The sequence below is a fragment of the Solanum verrucosum genome, unplaced genomic scaffold (assembly GCF_900185275.1).
Source record: "Solanum verrucosum unplaced genomic scaffold, falcon-dt-bn FXZP01000031.1, whole genome shotgun sequence".
In the NCBI taxonomy this organism is placed as follows: Eukaryota; Viridiplantae; Streptophyta; class Magnoliopsida; order Solanales; family Solanaceae; genus Solanum; species Solanum verrucosum.
Window position 1 is genome coordinate 942,456 of NW_026020194.1, and position 22,699 is coordinate 965,154.

At 32.6% G+C, this 22,699-nt stretch overlaps 3 protein-coding genes and 1 non-coding gene across 5 annotated transcripts in view; 3 read left to right on the top strand and 1 right to left on the bottom strand.

The window, feature by feature from the left end:
* LOC125829479 (cytochrome P450 71AU50-like) overlaps positions 1-22,699 on the bottom strand; it is a 239,725-nt gene that overhangs the window by 16,267 nt on the left and 200,759 nt on the right. The window lies entirely within an intron of this gene.
* On the top strand, positions 1,617-1,688 carry TRNAW-CCA (transfer RNA tryptophan (anticodon CCA)). The gene has a single exon. It is a non-coding gene; the product is annotated as a tRNA-Trp (tRNA).
* LOC125829489 (pentatricopeptide repeat-containing protein PPR5 homolog, chloroplastic) lies at positions 1,852-6,231 on the top strand. 2 transcript variants are annotated; one of them, XM_049508701.1, is made up of 3 exons: positions 1,852-2,197; positions 3,502-4,762; positions 5,910-6,231. In XM_049508701.1, exons 1-2 carry the CDS (start codon positions 1,874-1,876, stop codon positions 4,609-4,611), a joined length of 1,434 nt encoding a protein of 477 aa, XP_049364658.1. In that variant the 5' UTR covers positions 1,852-1,873; the 3' UTR covers positions 4,612-4,762; positions 5,910-6,231. The 2 variants fall into 2 exon arrangements, with proteins under 2 accessions (XP_049364658.1, XP_049364659.1); XM_049508702.1 differs by having other exon boundaries at positions 6,194-6,231.
* LOC125829531 (auxin-responsive protein IAA3-like) lies at positions 18,855-20,461 on the top strand. The gene is made up of 3 exons (XM_049508750.1): positions 18,855-19,045; positions 19,815-20,099; positions 20,370-20,461. The coding sequence occupies exons 1-3, from the start codon at positions 18,864-18,866 to the stop codon at positions 20,446-20,448; spliced, it is 546 nt and encodes a 181-aa protein (XP_049364707.1). The 5' UTR covers positions 18,855-18,863; the 3' UTR covers positions 20,449-20,461.

Below are 22,699 nucleotides of genomic sequence, written 5' to 3' on the forward strand. Positions count from 1 at the left end.
ATTACACCATGTAATTACCAGCAATTCACAGTCTCTGCCAGTGAATTGTAGAGTGTAATTACCCCTGTCAATTACACAAATTACCTGCTGACCAAGTAATTATCTGTCCTTCCAAACAGGATAAGACAGTGTAATTACACAAATTACACCAAATCCAATTACCAGGGTGTCCTTCCAAACAAGCCCTAAATGGGTCTGATAGGATACTAAATAGAAAGTAAAATTTTAATTATAATAAAAATATAGACACATGAAGTCACGTAGGCGCCATATAGGTGCCACATAGACTAATAAAAATGGTGATACAATACTTAACTGTACAAGGGCAAATATGTGCCAAAAGTTGGATGGTAAAGACAAATATATAAAAAAAAGTATGACGAAGGGTGAATATGACCTTTTTCTAAGAGTACAAGGACAAATATGACCCTTTTTCCATAAAAAAAAATATGTTGTTTGGTTGTCATGTTTGGGATAACTTATCCCCATTTATATCATAGTGATAAGTTATCCCATATACATGGTGGAATAAGTTATCCCAGAATAACTAACCCCAGGATAAACTTGTTTCCAACAAAAAATAATAGGAAAAATTGTATATAATAGCAAACTATTAATTCAAATTAAATGTTACAAATATAGTTTGATTTAATTGTACATCATAACAAACTGTTGCTATTTCATCTCTCTCCTGGTGAATCTCGCTCGCCACTCTCATTATCTCCCTCGCCTCTCTCGTTTTTTATACAAACGCAAGTGTATAAAGTGTGTTTGTGTTTGTATAAAGCGAGAGAAAATTGTATATATACATATATTCATATATTTTCGTTCCCCTCCCTCCCATCTCCCAGATCTCGCTCTCTCACTTTATACAAAAAACACAAATTGTATAAAATGCGTTTGTGTTTGTATAAAGCGAGAGAAAATTTTATATATACATATATTTTCGTTCCCCTCTCTCCCCTCTCCCAAATCTCGTTCGCCACTCTCCTAGATTTCGCTCGCTCACTCGACTCTCCCACTTTATACCATTGATCTTTTTGTATATGTATACCAAAACAGATTATACAACTGCTTTCCTTTGTATATGTATAGCGAAATATACATATTTATGTTTGATATGGAGCGTAATTATGCAAACTTTGCTATAACATACAAATATAAATTTTGTGTTTGCTATATGTGAAAGTTGATGTCGTTATAGTTTGGTCATATATTCTTTCAAATATCCATACTGCTTATACATATTTTATTTTTAATAATTATTTTGGATATATGCTACTTTGATATGTATCTATGTGCAGCTAAAATTTATTGTATTCATTCAAAGGAACATATCATTTACTAATATATGTTTACACGAGTTTCATCTATTATCATCCATATACAATTTGGATATAAAACAATAATACTTTGCTAACAATTCTTAATAATCTAAGAGCACGTTTTGCGATATGGAATCACAACTCTAATTAGATTAATTTAAAGTTGGAGTTTTGTTTGAGCATGTAATTTGAAATCACATGTCCAATCGCCTCTGAATATATAAACTAATAAATCATTAGGCTGTCCATATGGTTTGGTATATAAAATAATGTAGTCAGTACGTAACAAGAGGATCCGTGGCGCAATGGTAGCGCGTCTGACTCCAGATCAGAAGGTTGCGTGTTCGATTCACGTCGGGTTCAATCTCCCGAACATATCCTCTCTTTTTCCAATTTTAGACTTCAAGGGTAAATTCGTTATTTCGTTAATATTATCCCCTTTTTTCTTTTTCCATTTTAACCCTTCAAGGGTAAATCCGTCATTTCCTTAATATCATCCCTTTCAGTAGAATCCCTCGAACCCCCACAGCTTCTCTGCAGTAGCAACAATGACGACTCTGCAATTTTCGTCATCCAGTTCGGTTCAACTTCCCTCCTCAACTACTACTACGCCATGGTTAAATTTACAGAAGAAGAGACCCGTTTTCTCTATCATTCACTGTGTGTCGACCCGACCCGGTGGAAGGAAGTCGGGTTACGGGTCATCATCATCTGAGGCACAGGAGCTGGTGACTTTGGTTATGAGGAATTTCAGTGATAAGAAGCCATTAGTGAGCACTTTGGACAAGTATGTTAAGTTGGTGAGGACTGAGCATTGTTTCTTGCTCTTTGAACAACTGGGAAAGACTGATAATTGGCTTCAATGCCTTGAGGTTTGATTCTTCATTTTGCATTTTCATTTGTGGGATCCCCTTAATTGTGTTATTCAATATTGGGATGACATTAGCTTAATAAGACCTCATTTGTGGGATTACACGGGGTATGTTGTTGTTGTTCTTGAAAACTCGATAGGACGGAATTGACTCAGAGAATTTGATTGTTTGGTATTATGGAATTGACGAATGTATGTGTCTTGATCAAGTTATTTAGATTTCTCTACTATTGGCAATGTGTGTATATAGGTTGGTTTGGAAATGGTAATCAACAACAATAGCCAAAATAGCACACAAGTGAGGTTTGAGGAAGATAGTGTGTACGCGCATCTTTACCCCTACTTTGTGAAGGTAGAGAGGTTGTTTTCCAAGGACCCTAGCTCCAAGTAATGCATGTAAAAGAACAATATGAAAATGAAATACAGTAGTGTAGAGGCCTCTCTACCTCCAAGGTATGGGTAAGGCCTGCGTACACTTCACCCTCCCTAGACACCATTTTGTTGGATTACACTGGGTATATTGTTGTTGTACTACTAGTAGTTGTAGTGTAGAAGGCATGCTGAAAATAATGGAGAAAAAAACAGTAGCAATTTTGGAAATGGTAATGGACTAGAAAATCAAATTTCAGTTGCAAATTCACAAGTTTCATGCCATTAAAACCATTGTCTAGATATTGAGGAAATGTTTTCACCTAGGGAGAGGTTCAGGTTCAAATTTTCATGTATGGGTTTGTATTCAACTTTTTCTTGGAGTTCTCTCAAAGTAATGTGTGCTAGAAGGTGCTGTCGTTTCTTCCATATGTTTTTATAGGCTTGTACTAGAAAAAGATTTCTTGGAACCCTAGGATTCCTGCAGCAACTACCCCTCGGGTGTGCAGTGGGTAAACCTGCCTCTGTGCAATAGCTCGCAAATCACGCAGAAGATGTAAACCGTACTTGGCAACTATGTTGCTCGGACTCTTCAAAAATGTCAAGGGGTGCGTGTTGGATTTGCCAAAAGTAGTGTATGTTTGGAGAATCCGACACGGGTGCGGCATCGAAAGTGAAGAGTCCGCGCAACTTAGCTTGGCAATACTGGACGAGCTCTGACTGAGACAGCTGCCGGTGAGGGGAATTAATCCCAGGTCTCCCATGAGGGAAACCACTCATCCAACCAACTCAGCCAACCCTTGCGGGTCTGGAAAAAGAATTGTCTTTAAAATGCCTTTTATCTTAATTAAGGGAAATGCCTTCTTTAATTGACTTTATTGCAGTAGAATAAGTTTACAGAGATAGTTGTTTCACTTATAAATCTAATATATGTAGGTTTTCAGATGGATGCAAAAACAACGGTGGTATATAGCAGATAATGGGGTTTATTCGAAATTGATATCGGTGATGGGGAAGAAAGGGCAGATCAGAATGGCAATGTGGCTGTTCTCCGAGATGCGTAATAGTGGATGCCGTCCAGATACCTCAGTGTACAATGCAGTAATTTCGGCCCATCTCCACTCTCGAGACAAATCCAAGGCCTTGACAAAGGCTATGGGTTACTTTGAGAAGATGAAGGGAATGGAGCGTTGTAGTCCAAGTATTGTTACATACAACATCCTTTTGAGAGCTTTTGCTCAGGCAAAAAATGTTGAACAGGTAGATGCTTTGTTGAAAGATCTGGACGAGAGCATTGTTACTCCTGATATATTCACATTTAACGGTCTAATGGATGCCTATGGGAAAAATGGAATGATCAATGAAATGGAGCACATTCTCTCTCGAATGAAGAGTAATCAGCTTAAACCAGATATTATTACTTTCAATATATTGATTGATTCATATGGGAAGAAGCAGGACTTTCAGAAAATGGAACAAGTTTTTAAAAGTTTGCTTCAATCAAAGGAGAAACCTACCATTCCCACGTTTAACTCAATGATAACAAACTATGGAAAAGCACGACTCAGAGAAAAGTCCGAGTTAGTTCTTGAGAAGATGATTGACTTAGGTTATAAGCCAAGTTACATCACGTATGAGTGCCTCATTGTGATGTATGGGCATTGCGACTGTGTCGCGAAAGCAAGAGAACTATTTGATAGGGTGATAGAATCTGAGACGGAGAAGAAAGCTTCAACACTGAATTCAATGCTTGACGCCTATTGCATGAATGGTTTACCCATGGAAGCTCACCTTCTCTTTGAGAGTATTCATTCAGCCAAAGCTTTCCCTATAGACTCATCAACCTATAAACTTCTATATAAGGCCTACACTAAAGCCGATATGAAGGAACTTGTACAGAAACTGCTGACCTGTATGGATGAAGATGGGATCATCCCCAACAAAAAGTTCTTTCTTGATGCTTTGGGGGCATTTGGGTCTGCACCAACAAATCGAAGGGAAGTTGGTGATAATAAAGGATTGAGCAAGCACAAGGGTCGTAAGTGAAATGAAAAAAGAAAGTGACTTGCAGTTAGAAAGCTGGTCAATGCACTCATTCTCAAACAATAATGAGATTCAAGATGAAGTTTCTTCGTCATACTCATTGAGTGGCTCAGTAACAATTCATCAAACCGCTAGGACAATTTTGGTCTCCCAGGTATTTTACTTTCTATTTCTTGCGCTTTAGATGCTATTTTCTTTCACATATCTTGATGATTTCTTTTCATCTATTTCTCAAAATTTTATATTAGTATATATGGATCACTTTGTAAAAGAGCTAAAAGGTGAGTATGCATTTGCCATGAGTGCTTTGGTCTAGTGGTAAGAGCGCAACATGTGAGTTAGGTGCACGACATAGGTCCGAACCCTACTTCAAACAAAATCCTGGTAGTTAAGTGAAGAAGGGTAGAGGGGCGGGCCATTATCAACTGAGTTTCGAACTGCACACCAGTGGCCCTACGGGATTTCTCGGTTATCAAAAAAAAAAAAAAAGTGATATCAATGAGTGCCTTTTTGACTAGTAGAGTTAAGCTTGCTTGATCTGTTCTCTTAAGAAAGTTAATCCCTCCAAAAAAGTAGTAGTAGAAGAAGACTCCCTCATTAGGATTTATGACTTTAGAAAAGTAAGGTTTCACCCTCCTTACTTGTACTTTTCTTTTCGAGGTTTATTAAAAAAAGTTCACACAGGTACTCTGAAATCCTGATAGAGGCTGCTTACTTATACTTTAAGAACAACTTTTGAGAATTTGGAATTTTTGACTTTCAAGGAATCCATAAATTGATTTTACTCCGACTAACAGCTAAATAATTCGTTCTTTCTGAGTTCTCAGTTGAGGAATTATAAAGAACCGAGGTGCTTGCGAGTTCTCATTTATGAACTGTCTAGTTGTCAAATTAGAATTTTGAACCTGTTGCTTAAGGTATTCCTCAATAAGACTATATCACAGACAATTGCAATGATATTCATGAACTCAAAGAAGTTCTAGATATTATTAGCCTGCACATAGTAGTATAATTAATTCCTTCCAGACCAGCTTTCTTCCTTGTTGAATTGAAGATATTTCCTTGTTGTGATAGTCAATTTGTTTTTGATTGTTGGCCTTGATTAAGGCGATGAGATATTCTTGACATGTTGAGCCTAATTATTTCCCTCACCACCCCGATAACCCTTTTTCGTTTCTCTGATTATCTATTGGTTGCTATAAATGATCTGGTAGTTAGCTTGGTGTTCATGGATATCTATCTGTATTGAAGAAACTAATGATGTCAGAGTGCTTATTTTTTGATACTATTTTCTGTTACAGATTCAAGATAAAACATGGAACATTCAAGTTGTGAACCTCATCACCTATTTCTTCAGAGAAAAGTGGTGCTTGATACACTGTAGTAGCTAGAGGGTGGTTCATTCAAATATTGGCCTAGAAGTTCTCTTGTTTGCATCTCTAGATTCTCTAACTTCTTTGTTGCAGCAATGTTATTGTGTTGCAAACAATAAGAGAAGGGAGATGACATATCCAACTTTTTCACTATTTATTTTTCTCATCAATTGTACAAAATGCATCAATTCTAACTCTGGACACTTTGGAAGGGTGGTTTTTGCTTGCAAATGGCAAAGGGGGATAGTTATTAATGATAAGAAGAAGAAAATGAAGACTTGCCTGTGAGCAAAATTAACCACACATTTGGATGGAATGACCTAATATGATATATCTACAAATATGATTTCACCATGGAAGGTGGAAGGTGACTTAAATGTAATATTAAGAGTTAAAAAGGATTTTTAAAAAAAAAATACACCTAAACTATTTCAGTATTTTTGAATTTCAAAAATTATTGAGAATGTGAGTTTTCTGCTTGTACTATCACTCAATAGTTAGCGAAACACATCTTGACTAATTTCTAATGAGGTGTGTAAACTCTCTTTTAGTTTAAACAAAATTCCACATGGAAAAATGATTTTATCATGGCAAATCCAAATTAATTAATATTATATTGAAAGAAATAAGAAAATATATGTGGATTAAGATTACGAAAATGAAATTATGGGCAACAATGGCTAAAACTCTGACCTCTCAATTGATTTCAACATCTAAAATTAACCCTACTAGAGAATCAAAGGCAACCAAGAGATGACCACAAATGGGAGACTCTTTGATTAATTAAGCAAAGAAGTTAACTAACAATTTTAAGCGTTCACCACAAATTCGAATTACACAAAGCACTAAATTAATAACTACAATTTGAGAGTACTCAATTTCAACATTCGACATGCTACAAGTTTTTCAAATGACAAAAAGGTTATTGTCTATACTAAGGAAAGCATCTAAGAAACTTTCTTTACAAATTTATCTTTAGTGAGATAAGGGCCTTGTTTGATTGATTCTTTTGTGAATTCTTGAATGCAAATGACATCTTTCTTCTTTCTTTTGTAATATTAAGAGTTAAAATGGTAAAATATAAACCCAAACAATGTCAGTTTTTTAAATTTCATCAAGACTGTGAGTTTCCTATCAACCAATAGTTAGTGAAACACATCTTGACTAATTTCTAATGATTTGTGTACACTCTCTTTTGTTTAAAAATTCTATCATGCGAAAAAATAATTTCACAATAGCAAATCTAAGTGAATTAATATTAGGTTAGAGGTTAAAATTCGCAGTCATAGATGTGACTTTACCAAGAACTTGAATTGAATTCCAAGTTCTTGGTAAAGTCACATCTACTCAAGAGTCAAGATATTTTGACATCGGATTCGACCAAATCTAGGATTTTTAAGTTAAAATATAATTTAACATTTTATGTGAAAATTTACAAAAGAATTCACCAAACAGTAAATTTAAATGTATTTATTTTAAACTTATAATAAATCTCAAAAGTATGATGAATTCCGTGCTAAATAAAAAATCAAAGTTACCATGCTGCCTGCAGGTAACAACCATAATCAGGCCTCTATGATGTGCTAGAAGAAGACATGTTTGGGCCTACAATAGTCTTAACAGAGTCCAACCCTCTCGTGTACATTGAAACACACGCGTGTGGGGAAGTAACGGTAAGATTGCGTACATTCGACCTTCTTCGATTCATCCTACTTCTAAAATTACACTGAGTATGTAATTATTGTTATTGTTCCTGAACAATTTTATAAGGTCGGTTACGAGTTCATATATATATAAAGAGGTCACTATAAGAACTTATTATAAATTTCAAATCATGTATCAATCTTTGCTCGAGTCTAATAGGTTGTTATCGTGCCAAATTGAAATGAGTTGGGAGCTCCGAGGTTGTTTTAGTTGTTCGAGATAGGTTATGCCTCACTCTTCAAAATTTAATTTGTTTTGACCGAGATGAATTTAGAATTAAGTCTGCATATTTTAGTGGACGTACTTATGATCTTTATTCAAACTTCGTATATATGTAAACCAAAAAAGATTTTCTCTTTTATAGATGGAACTCATCGAACTTAAAATCTAAATCCACCTCGATGAAATGATCTAATCCATCCTTTTGAATTAAATGCATTTGTTCAATGTCAAAGGGAGACATGTTTGTTAAATGTCTTGTTATTGTTGATTGTATACTTGTAGCTACAAAGACAAGATGATCTGTGATTTTATTGTTCTATATCTTCATGTTAATAGCTATTCATTATGGAGAACAAAGTTGAATGACAAACATGTTATGGATTCAAGTTTGAGATTTTATTGAGATATATTTGATTAATTACTAGGCTCGAAATCTATTATATTGTACTTATTTTATGGATCTTTTGACAAATGAATTTGAGTCAAAGCTATTGTGTTTGAGGAATCCATAGGCCAAAAATTAGCCCTGCCACCGAAAATTACTAGTACTTTATGACAATTTACCACCCAAATTCATATTATATATTGTTCGTTTTGTTGGAAAACTATATGCGCGGAAGCATACCAGAATCATACTACTTACATGAATAATAGATAATCAATATTATTTATGCTAGAACATATAAACTTGCTGAAATTTAATTCGATAAATACCTCTCGAAGCGTGAGCAAATACTTTCAAGTGAATCCACAAATTAGACAGACCTTCAAGCGAATCCACAAGATAGACCGCTGCTATGATCTTCTACAGTGATCCCAAGTTCACATCTAAACTCTCTCAATACTTGGGTGGGCAAGTATTGAATAAAAACCTTCAATCTTTCCAAGTATTGAATAAAAACCTTCAATCTTTCTAGGGTTAGAAGAATCCCTAATCATAGAGATTTCTTTCCAGTCCAAAGAGGAGAACCAAAACACAGTTATTTTTCTTCGACCAGAAAAAATACACGTCTATTTTCTTTTTATAAGAAAAAACACGCTTGTCTCCCCTTTTCTCTTTAGAAATAGGATTCTGAGTTCTCGTTAAATATGGACACTATAGGGACCACATAATTAATTACTGAGACTTTCTATTATGGAAATAATTCCAAATAATTAATTTGAATTTATTCTTACCATAATAAATTACAAATCATTCCACTAGGAATTCATAATTGCACTCCTCTATTTATATTTCGAAATTCCCCATTAAACACTTATGTAATTCTTCATGTTAAGATTACAGATACTAATCAATAAATTAAATTACTGACGAATTTAATTTAATGATTAATTTCCTTTAGAGCACTACTTAACTTATTTCATGTGTTGGATTCATAAATCCACTTGCAAGGTTTGACACGATGAAAACTTATAAGTTTCTCAAAAAGGCATATCAATCAATCTCTATAACGAGACATGGATTCCATCAACTAACTTATTATTTCACCAATATATATTATTATCATCCAATCTACTAGGCCTATTGACCCATCTCAGAATCTCACCTTTTAATAAATCAAAACGATAATTAATATATACATATCATAATAATTATATCAGGATTAAGAATATAAGTACATTTAATAGTTTAGAGATGTTACGACCCAGACCGTCGTGATTGGCACCCACACTAACTCTCCGGTGGGAGAACCACTACTACAACCCAAACCAAGCAACTAAACAAAATACTAAGGCATTTAAGTTACAGAAGCAAGTTAAATACTAAGGAAATAAAGAGGGAGTTCCCATAAACTCCAACAAAAGTCTAACAACGAACTAACAATGAGGAAGAAATAACCTAGAACCTGAAAGTCAATGTACCAAAACATTCTAACAATGAACCAAGTCTAATTAAGAAAGGGATACAACCCCAACTAATGAACTAATCAACTAACTAAAACAATGTCTAAGTCCGAAAATGGTAGACATAGACGAAAGAGAATTTCATGGCATCCCGAAAGAATTGGCTCACCCTTGAATTCGAACGTCGATCACTGATCTTCTAAGCGAGGTTTGTCAATAACCGCTTAAAGATGCCCTGTACTCAACAAAGAAAGAGCAAGTGCAGTATCAGCACACAACCACAGTGTAGTGGTAGGATCTCGCGGCTATCCCACTAAGTGCAACAAAAATAAGCCAAACAACATTATAATCACATGCATATATATCAACATATATAACATTATCAACATTTACGAACAACAAGCAACTTCACATTTTATATCAAATCATTGGTTCTCTCATGGAACCTAAACCCAAACAGTTAGCATGCCGGAACGTGGTAACCAATCCCATTTTTATGCCGGAACGTGGCAACCGATTCCATTTTTATGCCGGAACGTGACAATCGATCCAAGTTAGTTATGCCGGAACGTGGCAACCGATCTCATTCACACACCACAATCACAATCACAAGTATATCATCAAGATCATACATTTAAGTCATGATTTCATGGCACTCATCAATTATCTATCTCATTTACCACAAGTGTGATCAACATTGTAACATTCATACATATACAAGTATCATAATGAAGCAAGAACAATCATACATCACAGAATCATAGAATCACAACCATCACCTACCTCGAAACAAACTTAAAACCCTAAGAAACTTGATCCTTCCCTTTCCGGATTCGTTTCGCTTGTTCTTGGTCTACAAACAATCAATATAATAAGGGAATCAATAAACAATCACTAATTACCTAAATTACTAACAATTCTATGAACCCTAGATCAAACCCATGATCCCAATTATCCAAATTATGGTTGTTTCCATCATAGAATCTATAACAAAACCTTCCCACATCAATATTCACCCATTCTATTACGTTCTACGGATCGAAAAATGGATTTAGGGAGTGAAAAACTTACTTTTAGCCTCAAGAATGGTGAAAAATGAGTGGGAGTCGCTTGGGGGTCGTTCCTTAGCTCTAAAAGTCGAAAAGTGCATAATGAGGTCGTTTGGGGTTTTATTAACGACTTTAATTCGCATCTGCCCCGCCACAATGACAAAAATCCCCGCCAAAGCGGCCCAACGAAGCAGAGAGCTATTTTAAGAATTCCAAAATTCTCATTTCACAACACACGTCTAACCCACGACGCTCAATAAATACCCTTTACGCTAAGATCGATTTCGGGAGTTCTACTCGCCCGAATTCAATTTCGTAAAGTCATACGAATTCCTTAACGAGTTATCTAACTACTCATGAAATCAAAATCATAAATGTTTCATCCGATTGTTACCCGATTTTCCTACACCTCAATGACTCCGATTTCGTCCAAATTTGGACAAGGTTGGGAAATATCCAAATACTACGAAAAAGTTTTTCGTCCCCAAATTTTCCCCCGTTGGTTTTTCTATTACGACGGAAACAGGTCGTTACAAGAGAATATGTTTTGTCATCCAGTCTAAAACAACTATCTTTACTCGGTCCCATTCAATACATACAAAATGTACTAGTACAAGAAGTTGGAACTATACCGTTTCCATAATCAAAGATAAATTACATATAATCTTGTGCTACAATCGTACCGATGACATGTCCAATTTCCATCCTAGATTGTGAAAAAAAAACTTTACACTTAGAAGAACCGATGATTTAATTCTTTGTGTATAAGCTAAAATTCTACACACTAAATCATCTGCTATATAAGTAAATAGACACTATAAATGAATATATGATCTATTAAAACTGAGCTAATATTTATTCTACAATAAATATTATATCTTAACATATGGTTAATAGTATATATTCCAACACGCTTTGGTTCAACAAATCTTATGGATTTTTCCTTAGGTTATGGTGAAATTTTCGTTGGTTGGTCCATTCGAGATAGCTATTTAGCAAATGATTTCTTTTTTCTTTTATCTTACATGTTTTTTTAGGTTATGGTCTAAAGATGCCCTTTGAATAACTAAAAATCTTATGAAAAAATATTAAACCACAATTTAAAATTTGATAGACGTTTGACGATAATCTAATACTTTATCAGTTTCAAGAACTATATTTATACAGCTTTCCAATAGTGAAAAAATCAAAATAGTGACATAAGAAACAGACATTTGTGTAAATTAGCCTAGGTTATGTTACCACATCAAGCCCAAATATTATGTTATGTACCATGTACAATCTTAAGCTTGTATTTTATCTTGGATAAATTACCTATATACACATCATTATTTTTCATATTTTCCATTATTCCCTACTATTTATTTTTTTTTAAAAAAATTCCTTATTTTTTCAAAATCTCAAGTGAGACGGATACATAAGTATCTCAACCTTAACCCACGATTCCCTTTCCTTTTTTCACTCCTTTAATCTCCCCCTAATTTCACCCCACAATCTTATCCGTTACAATTTTCATACCAATTTGATTTTCAAAAGGATTCTCTCTCCAGTCAATCAAATTCAAACAACTCAATAGTTACAGGCATCTCCTCCATGGTCGTCTTCTTAAAATTTATTTTTTTTCTTTATTTTCTGATATATATGGATCTGGATTGTTCTTTTAGTATTGATATCACTCAACTAAAATTTTCTAATACTAGACGAATATATGATTATGATGATGATAAATGGGCTGAAAACAAAATTATGTATAATTCATAGCCGAATATATATATGATTATAGTCATCTTCTATTGAAAAGTTGTTCCTGCAATTTTCTGATCTACATTACCCAGGGTATGTCTTTTATTATTTGGTTCTTTTTTTTTAATTTCATGCCATCCCTTTTGTGAGTTGTCTTAAAAATTTTGGATACATTGACGACAATGATACATTATCATATTGTTTTGTACCTTGCTTTAAATCTTTCGAAATTATACATAAAATCCTAATTTTGATTTTTTTTTGTTTTTCGATATACTGTCATTAATATATCAAATTATATAATAGAAATTATTTTGATTGTATGTAATTTGCAGAATAGTGTATCATATTATAAAATAGTTTAAACATGATACTTAAATAACATATAATGAATATATGATTGTTTCATTTAGTATCATTTACTATTTTTATCATTATGTATCAACTAAACAATAAGATTTTTTGTAGTTACTATAATGTATTATGTAATTTAATTCATTTTTATAATGTATCTGCAGAATGTTTATAGTGCATGCGGAATGTTTATAGCTGCCTTTGCTGAATTCTTTAGCGATGAAGTCAACATCCATCTAATGGTTTTCGAGCTGACTATCTTCTCACAAGATATGTAACACTATTGTGGAAGTACGGTCTAGACAAGGTCAAAGTGGGATATGTTAGCGATAACGATGATCCACCAAAGTTGAAGAGATATTTCACTCCACAAGAACAAGATGACTTGGTTTATATAGATTAGTGATTATGTACCAATTCATAGACAACTTTTGATGTTTATAGTTTTTAAGATACATTAACTAATATTTTGGAGGGTTTATTATTTTTAAAGATACATTTTCTCAAGTTTTACATTTTTTTGTAACAAAATTGTTTATTTTGAATGTAATTTTTGATATTTTTAGTACCTTGTTACATTTTGTCTATTATAAGTATTTTATGCATCATAAGTACTTGATACTATATCATTATCTGATACAAAAATATCAAAAAAGTAAGTATTTGATTCATATATCATGATTTGATACAAAAATATCAACAAAATAAGTATTTGATTCATAATATTTAACAAATAAATGTATAATCATATTGTTTTATGTAGTTCTAAGCAGCTACATATACATTTAATATTTAATCACTGCAATGTATATTTTATGCATGTATCAACTTAACACCTTTTGTTTGATACATTAATATTCACAGTTCATTATACGTTACACACAATATTTCTCAATCACTTTGTATCAAACACAAAATCATACATAAATAAATAGTATATCTGAAACATAACTCCTTCTAACATATTCACTTTATTAAGAAATTACCAATCAAAATTATAGGCAGAATTAAAAACTGTTTGATACAAATCAATTTATTGTATCAGAAATTAATAATTTAAAAGTACTTTATAATGTATATATCTATAATAGTGGAAAGAAATGTTACAAATTGAAAATTATTAATTTGATACATCACAGTACTCCAAAAAAAGTATTCATTAAGGGTGTGTTTGGTAGGAAGGAAAATGTTTTCTTGGAAAACAAGTTGATTTTTGACTTATTTTCTCATGTTTGGTTGGTGAGTAGAAAATATTTTCCGAAAAATATTTTTAGTGTTTGATTTATGAATGAAAAATGTTTTTGAAAAATTTCTTTTATTTTTACTAGAGTAGAAAATAATTGTTGAAATTGAAAATATTTTTTAAAAACAAACTTAATTATTTTTTGGGGGTGGGGGCTGGTAGGGGGTGGGTGGGGGTGGGGGGTGGGAGTCGAGGGTAGGGGTGAAAAATTGAAATTTTGAAGTTAAAAATATTTTTTAAAAACAAACTTAACATTTTTTTGGGGGGTGGTAGGGCGTGGGGGGGGGGTCGAGGGTATGGGTGAAAAATTGAAATTTTAAAGTTAAAAATATTTTTTAAAAACAAACTTAAATTATTTTTTTGGGGGGTGGGGGGCTGGTAAGGGTTGGGTGGGTGGGGGGTCGAGGGTAGGGGTGAAAAAAATGAAATTTTGAAGTCGAAAATATTTTTTAAAAACAAACTTAAATTTTTTTTTGGGGGTTGGGGGGCTGGTAGGGGGTGGTTGGGTGGGTCGAGGGTAGGGGTGGAAAAAATGAAATTTTGAAGTCAAAAATATTTTTTAAAAACAAACTTAATTTTTTTTTGGGGGTGGGGGGCTGGTAGGGCCGGGGGGGGGGGTCGAAGGTAGGGGTGAAAAAATGAAATTTTGAAGTCGAAAATATTTTTTAAAAACAAACTTAAAATTTTTTTTGGGGAGTGGGAGGGCTGGGTAGGGGGGTCGAAGGTAAGGGTGAAAAAATGAAATAATATTTTTTAAAAACAAACTTAAATTTTTTTCTTTTTGAAGGGGGTGGGATAGGGGGCTGGGGGAGGGGGCGAGGGTAGGAGGTGGAGGGTGTAAAAAAATAAAAAATTGAAATTAGAAATATCATTTAAAAACAACTTTTAGTATTTTTTTGGGAGGGGTGGTAGTAGGGGGTGGGGTAAAAATATTGAATTTAAAAACAAACTTTTTTTTTTTTTTTGGAGGCTAGTTAGGGGTGGGGGGGTCCTGGTTTGAGGGTAGGGACCAAATAAATTGATTTTTTCAACAATTTTTTTTTTTAATTGGAAGTTGGAAGATAGTTTTGGAAAATGTTTTCCTTAAGTTTTGAAGGGAAGTCATTTTCCTTAAATTTGAGGAAAATGAGTTAATTTGAAAAACATTTAACCCAACCAAACATGAAAAAATTGGAAAACATTTTCCAGAAAATGTTTTCCTTCATACCAAACACACCCTAAGAATCTTTCAGAAAGAAAGTACAAGTTCTTTGATTGTGACGTTCTTGTCCAGAACGTCCACAACAATTCATGTTTGTGGTTAGTTTTTCATCTGGATTTTTCTTCCTTCTTTTCCTTGGCCGTCCTGATATTCTTTTGTACATTTTGATGCGTTTATAATCAAAATCTCTTCAAATATCCTCCCAAATATATTCTTTGTATAAGATGTTATTTCCCGATTTTTGCAGTTTTAAGAACTATATAGAATTCTAGCTTCTTCCAAAAAGTATAATATAATAGGTGTCTTGCCTCAACAAGGCAACCATTGATACATTTCGCGATGTTAGAAGTCATCATTCTCTCCTTGTTCACTATTGCAATTGTACAAGATACATTAAAATTTTTCTATTGTTTAATGTATCATTCCAAAAAAAAATGCAAGATACATTATTACAACTAATCTCAACAGGCCATATTGTCCTCAACTTTTTACATGTTTCAGATACAGAACAACTACATGATACATTTCATACCTATGTACCATAATTACACTTGCATCGTCAATGATACATTAAAAAAATGAAGAAGAATTTTACATGTTTTTGATACTTTAGAATTACCAAACAATGATACACAAATCTAAAAATCTAACACATTTGATGCAAGAATTTTATTTATAAAGTAGTAACTAACAATGTATCATGAACAATATCACGATTTATGTATCGAAAAACCAAAAATACTAATTCACAATATAAAACAACTAATCTCATACCTTTTTTATCAAATCTTTGTATCTTGAAATTGATTCACTTACTCCTCCGTACTATTCTCCCCGACCACTATCCTATCATTCTGGTATCATTCATATCTAAGCTTTAGAAAGTATTTTCGACGAAACAGGGAGAACGTTGAACAACGAGAATGACGAAACAGGGAGAACGACGAAACAGGGAGAATTTTAAAAACAACTAATCTCATACCGTTTTTATCAGATTTTTGTATCTTGAAATTGATTCACTTACTCCACCATACTATTCTCCCCGACCACTATCCTATCATTCCGATATCATTCATATCTAAGCTTTAGAAAGTTTCTTCGACGAAATAGAGAGAATGATGAACAGGGAGAACGACGAAACAGGGAGAACGCCGAAACATGGAGAACGCCGAATCAGGGAGAACGGTGACGTATATGCAGTTTTGATTTTTGAATCGGTTTGTTATGTTAGGATTTAGGTTTCAGTGATTGACAGTAAGAGGAGAACTGAATAGCGTAAATTATGTGATTGTAATTAGATTTTTTCTATATTTTCCCTTTTTAAGCGCAACCGCCGCACAATAATGTATCATAATTAATGTATCTGGACAATTAATTATGTATCTGAATGACTCCTTTTTAAGGGATTTTTGTAAAATAGAAAAGAGAAGGGATATGACATAATTTATATTTTACACTATGAGATTTATGTAAGTTATACTATTATCTTTACATAAACACTTCACTTTAATCTTCTTCTTCTTTTTGGAATGTACGATTTGCCTATGGTATCATTATTTTTCATTTTTATTTTGTAACTTGCTAATTTAAAAGCCTGTTAGTTTTCTGTTGCCCACTCTCATCAGTTTGTCAGTCTCAAAATACCTATCGTCTTTATTAAAAATATTTGTCATTTTTAAAAGCTTAAGTATTCTGAAACAAAAAAGTAATACTTTAGACAATAGTTTCTTTATTACAAAGTCTCATCTGTGTGCTACTTTTACATAAATAAACAACCAAAGATCATATAGTAATTTCTTTGAATACACTCATTTCCTCTATCCTAATCATTTGTTTGACAATAAAAATATGAACACAAGTTAATAATTAATTGAATTGTTCTTCAAAGACTAGACAAAGAATATTATATATTTATAATGGTAACGAAACATAATTTAATATATTGTATTTTACTTTTTAATCATTCAACAACATTTATAAACAAGGGATGGAGATAGTGGCAGAACTCCACCTAATTAACGATGGTCAATTGAAAACATTTTATTAAAAAATTATACATTTGTATACATGAGTCAAATATTATCTTGTATACATAGTATATCTTGATAATTAGAAATTTGCATTGGTTAAAAAAATATAAAGAGAGGTACTCATGAGATAATTACATTAGTGTCATCAAAGATTGTGGTAACTAGAATGGATAGGATCCTTTTCATTTTAATCAAAGATTTCGTGTTCAAATTTTAAAAATAAAAATATCACAATAGAGAATATTTCAATCTTTAATAAGCATTACACAAGGTGAATTTGAACTAATCGGTACGCTAAAACGATAGTAACAAATATGAAAGAGAAAAATAAAGTACAACTTGTACTCTTGAAATGTAGCATCTGGTTCCCTTCTTTTTTTCACTTCTCTCTACTATTTTTATTTATCTATACATTATACTAAATCAATTTAGGTTGAAATGTTTCGTATCAAGAAATTTTATATTTTAGAATACTTAAACTATAGACTTTTGATTAAGAGAAGAAATTTCAACCATCATACATACAATCTATCGTTTTCTTTTGGCCAAATACATCATTGGTCTCTTATAATTGAACCACATTTCACTTAGACATGTCAATTGACCTTTATTTATTACACACTTCAATTTCAGTCAATGCATGTCTATCAATGCGTGTCTCCACCTCTTTTAGACTCATGAATTGATCCGATATAAATATAATAGGCATATCTTAGATATACATTAAATGTTTAATGTTTAGCAGGTTAAATTCAAGTGTCTAAATGAAGAGTGATAACAAATATATAAACAATTCCTTTATATTGCACGACTTTTCATTTAAACACTATTAACTAACTTTTATATATTAGACACTTTAAGTTCAATTAGTCAACATATGTCAATTTAACACAATTGTTCATTTGAAAAAATTGAAATCCTTCTTATTGGACTATCATGACACTTTTCATAAATTGAAATTCTTGATCAATGGAGGAACAATATCACCATTTTTGCTCAATAAAATATATAAACCAACATGGATAAAGAACATACATCTCACCTCTCTCGCGTAAAATTGATTCGATAGATAAGAGTCATATCATAGATATACGTTAAATGTCTAGCCAATAGGTAACAGATTAAGTTGAAGTGTCTAAAAAAAAAGTCTTCAAAAAGTATTAGTCCATTAGTGTGTGTGAGCTTGTCCCTCTCTTGTCCCCTAACTCCTAAGTGTTGAAAGTTGCTACTCTTCCTTCCAACAAGTTTAGCTTGTCTTTGTCCCAAATTTATGTACTTTTTCAAACATATTTTTTTAAAAAATTAATTCTCAAATACCTCTTAACCCTTTAGTTTTTCCCATTATATAACAACAACACACAAACTATTAGCTAACTCACATGATTTTCTTGAACACGAATACAAAGTCAAAAACAAGAAAGTGTTAGAATTTGGGGCTTATTTGTTTGAGGTTTTTATTACCAAGATTCACTTCTTCTTTTTTTGAGGAAAATGGAGAGAGATTTGAATCTTAAGGCATCAACTGAACTTAGATTGGGTTTGCCAGGGAGAGAGGAAGAATTTGATCACCAACAAATTGTGTCCAATTCCAAGAATAACAAAAGAGCTTTGTCTGAATATGAAGATGATGAATCAATTTCACATTATGAAGCCACAACACCCCATGTTACCAAGTAAGTTTGATACTAAGTTTCAATTTATCTGACGTAGTTTGACTCGATAAATATTTAATAAAAATAATTATTTTTAAATTTGTAATTTTAAATATACTGTAATAGTTGTGTGACTATAATAATAGCTAAGGATATGTTGCTCGTCTCCTAAAATATTGTTGCACCCCTATCAGATTTTTCAAGAAAATAAGATTTTAAAAAAAAATTGTAGTTCAATTTATATGGTATAATTTGACTAGATATAAATTTTAACATAAATAAAGTGGAGATTTTTTAAACTTGAGAGCATTTTACACACACATATATATCATGATATATGTGTAACTATAATGGCTCAAGTTAAAGTATCACATCATCCAAAAGTGGATTATTTTTAAAAGATCCGACACGAGTGCGACAATATTTTTGAAAAATCCGGGCAACATGAACCATATTAAAATGGAAAGCTAAATTAAATTTATTTTCAAATTTAAAAATTTATTATTCTTTCAAATAAACTGAAAAGAAAATAGTGCCATATAAAATAAAATAAAAAGGACTATTTTCTTTCAATGTCCTTGAATTTTTTATGGTCTTGAATGAGCAGGGCCAAAATTAGAGAGGAAGCTATAAATTTCGTCGAATTTAATAGCTTTGATCAAAATTCTTTTTTCTTTCTTTAAAAGCCTTATTTAATACATATAAACAACATATTCAGAACCCAATAAGCTATTTTATTAGAATTTGAAATTCGTAAAGTCAAAATTTTGACTCCGTCTTTACGTTGTAGGGTACAAATAGTGGGGTGGCCACCAGTGAGATCTTATAACAGGAAGAACACCTTACAAATTACTTCAAAGAAAACAGAAGTTCATCAAGATCAGTGTGGAATTTTTGTCAAAGTTAGAATGGATGGAGCCCCTTTTCTTAGAAAAATTGATCTTAAAATGTACAAGTGTTACACTCAACTCCTAAAAGCAATGGAGAAAATGTTCAAGCTAAACAAAGGTGAATTTGCACCTACTTATGAAGATAAAGATGGTGATTTGATGCTTGTTGGAGATGTTCCTTGGGAGTAAGTTCTTGAATCTTGATCCCCCCTCCCCACCCTCGACCTCCCACCCTCACAATAATTTTCGTTAAAAATAATTACACAATCAGATCACTTATAAGATAATTATAAATGCATACATATGATTGATAAATCCAATAAGAATAATAATTAATTTGCTACCATAACATGTTATAGTAAAAAAGAAATTACAGTGTCAATGTATATAACTTAAATTTCTATAAGTTACATGGTTACATGTCTAAGGATAGATTATTTTCATGGCTATTGCAGAATGTTCATGTCATCATGCAAGAGACTGAGGATAATGAAAAGATCAGAAGCAAGAGGGTTGGGATCATGTGGACTATGATATATATGTTTATTAAAGAATCCCATACCATTTTTTGAGGATTTTATGAAGATTTCCCTCTTTAGAAGAATCTTGTAATTAATTGTTTTTTTTAAAAAATTATTTTTATCAAACAGAAAAGGAACTTAGTATTTATAGTTACTTTTTTTTTTTGGCTGTGAAACCAATTGTACAAACACACACACAGTTATATATTTTTTCTTTTCAAATCTTGGATATGAAAGTATGGTGTGTTCTCCAATATCCTGCAGTTTCTTCAACAATGATCTTTTTTTTTTCTATTTAAAATTCATTAATCTGATTAATTTAGATTCATTTCATGTATCACTGCATAATCTCTTCAATGATTTTTGGTAGATAAGATATGGAGAGAAGTATTAAAAACACTATAAATTTGGCGCAAATTATTTGTTTCGTTTCTGAGCTATTATTGACTGCCTCAAAAACACCCTTCTACTAGACTAACTAAACTCAAATACATCCCCGATCTGCCATATAACGTAGCAAGTACTGATCTCAAACTCTTGTAGGAACATGGTGTTCTTAATAAAAAAAATAAAGAAAAGTATTGAAAATACCTCTAAACTTGACGAAAATATAGGGATAAATTTCACTTATGTTGCAAGATCGAGGGTGTATTTAAATTTAGTTAGTCAAGTAAAGATATATTAAGATTATCAGTAGTGCAACAATAAAATTAATAATTTGCACCAAAATTTAAGAATATTTTCCATAGTTGGATGCTTTGTCATAATTAAAGTTAAGTGGAAACTTGCAAACCCACCCATGAGGCATGCTACACCAACTAACATTATGCTTTGGAAAATAATACCAAGAATATGAGTTGGCAACTTAAGTAATTAATTAGCTGATTATTGCTTTTAGAAATAATACCAAGAATCACCTAGCTTTTTCTTGATCCAGACATTCAACTGGGTGTACTCAATATATACATATTCACTGGAAAATAGTATCCAAAATATCAATACCCATCTAACAAATTCAAATAATAAAGAATGAAGATGTAATAACATGAAATCAAATGGAAAACTTGAACTAGAAATATAAAAAATAAAATTACCGGAGCTTGAACTCACTGTTAAGTCTTGTTTCTGCCATTGTCGGACGTTGTGGAACTGCTGCATCGCCGAAAAATCATGACTCCAGTCAGATCTGATCTTAATAAGTGACCGAAAGAAGAAGGGTGAATGGGTTGTTTCTGGTGGTTTGCTGGAGAATCTACAAAAATAAGAAAGAAATCGTGAAGGGGAAGAAGGAAGGGGACTGACGGCGTTTTCTTCTTCTTTGCTCCGACTCATCGGAGTTTGGAACTCCTCGCCGGAGCTGCAGCTGGTGTTCGCGAGCTTTGAGCTTGACGGTGGAGCAGTTGGACTCGAAAGAGGTCGTTTGGGTCTGATTGTTGGCTGCTTTCAGACGATTTCACCGGAAAAAGAAATGGGAAAAGGGAAGGGGACGAACGTTGGGGTTTCAGGTGGATGTTTGGAGATGGTTTCTGGTAGAGCTTTGTGGTGTTGGTTGTCTTCTCTGATGAAGTTTTGGGTTTCTGGTGGCTTTGGACAATGGTGGGTGGGGATTGGTATGTTATCGCCGCTGGCAGCAAATAACAAACAAAAGAGAGAGGGGAAGGAAGCTTGGGGTTTTTTGGGTCGGGAGCTTCGCCGAATTTTGGGGTGGTGGTAACCAGAAAATAGTGAAAAGTGAAACCCTTTTTCAATAAAAATCTGAAACCCTAACCTAAAAATATTTTCACCACCCCCAATTTTTTAACCTAACCAAAACTTATATAGGAAATAATTGTTAAATGGGTTCAATTTTTGGGCTTGTGATTGTGGCCCAAAATTATCGATCAAGTAAAATATCTGTATTTGAATGAATTTTTAGATAATGCAAAATATCAATATTAACAAATGTAACAAATAAAATGAATTAAAATAAATATAATGAACGTAACTAATGACATGTAAAAATGCAATTTTAAAATTAACTGATAAAAAACCCTAAATTTTGATAAATAAGGATAATTATCGATAAATTTCTTTAAAATTATACAAAAATATTTTGAACCATTAGATAAATAAAACTTAAAAGTTACGAATTTTAAAAATGTTAAGCCAAAATTGAGTGTCAACAAGCATCGGTGTCTTCCAGCCAGTTATCATTATCATCTTGGATTCTTCTGATATTCAGCTTCCTTCTTTTATCTTTAATGGTAGCATGCAAATAGGTTGTG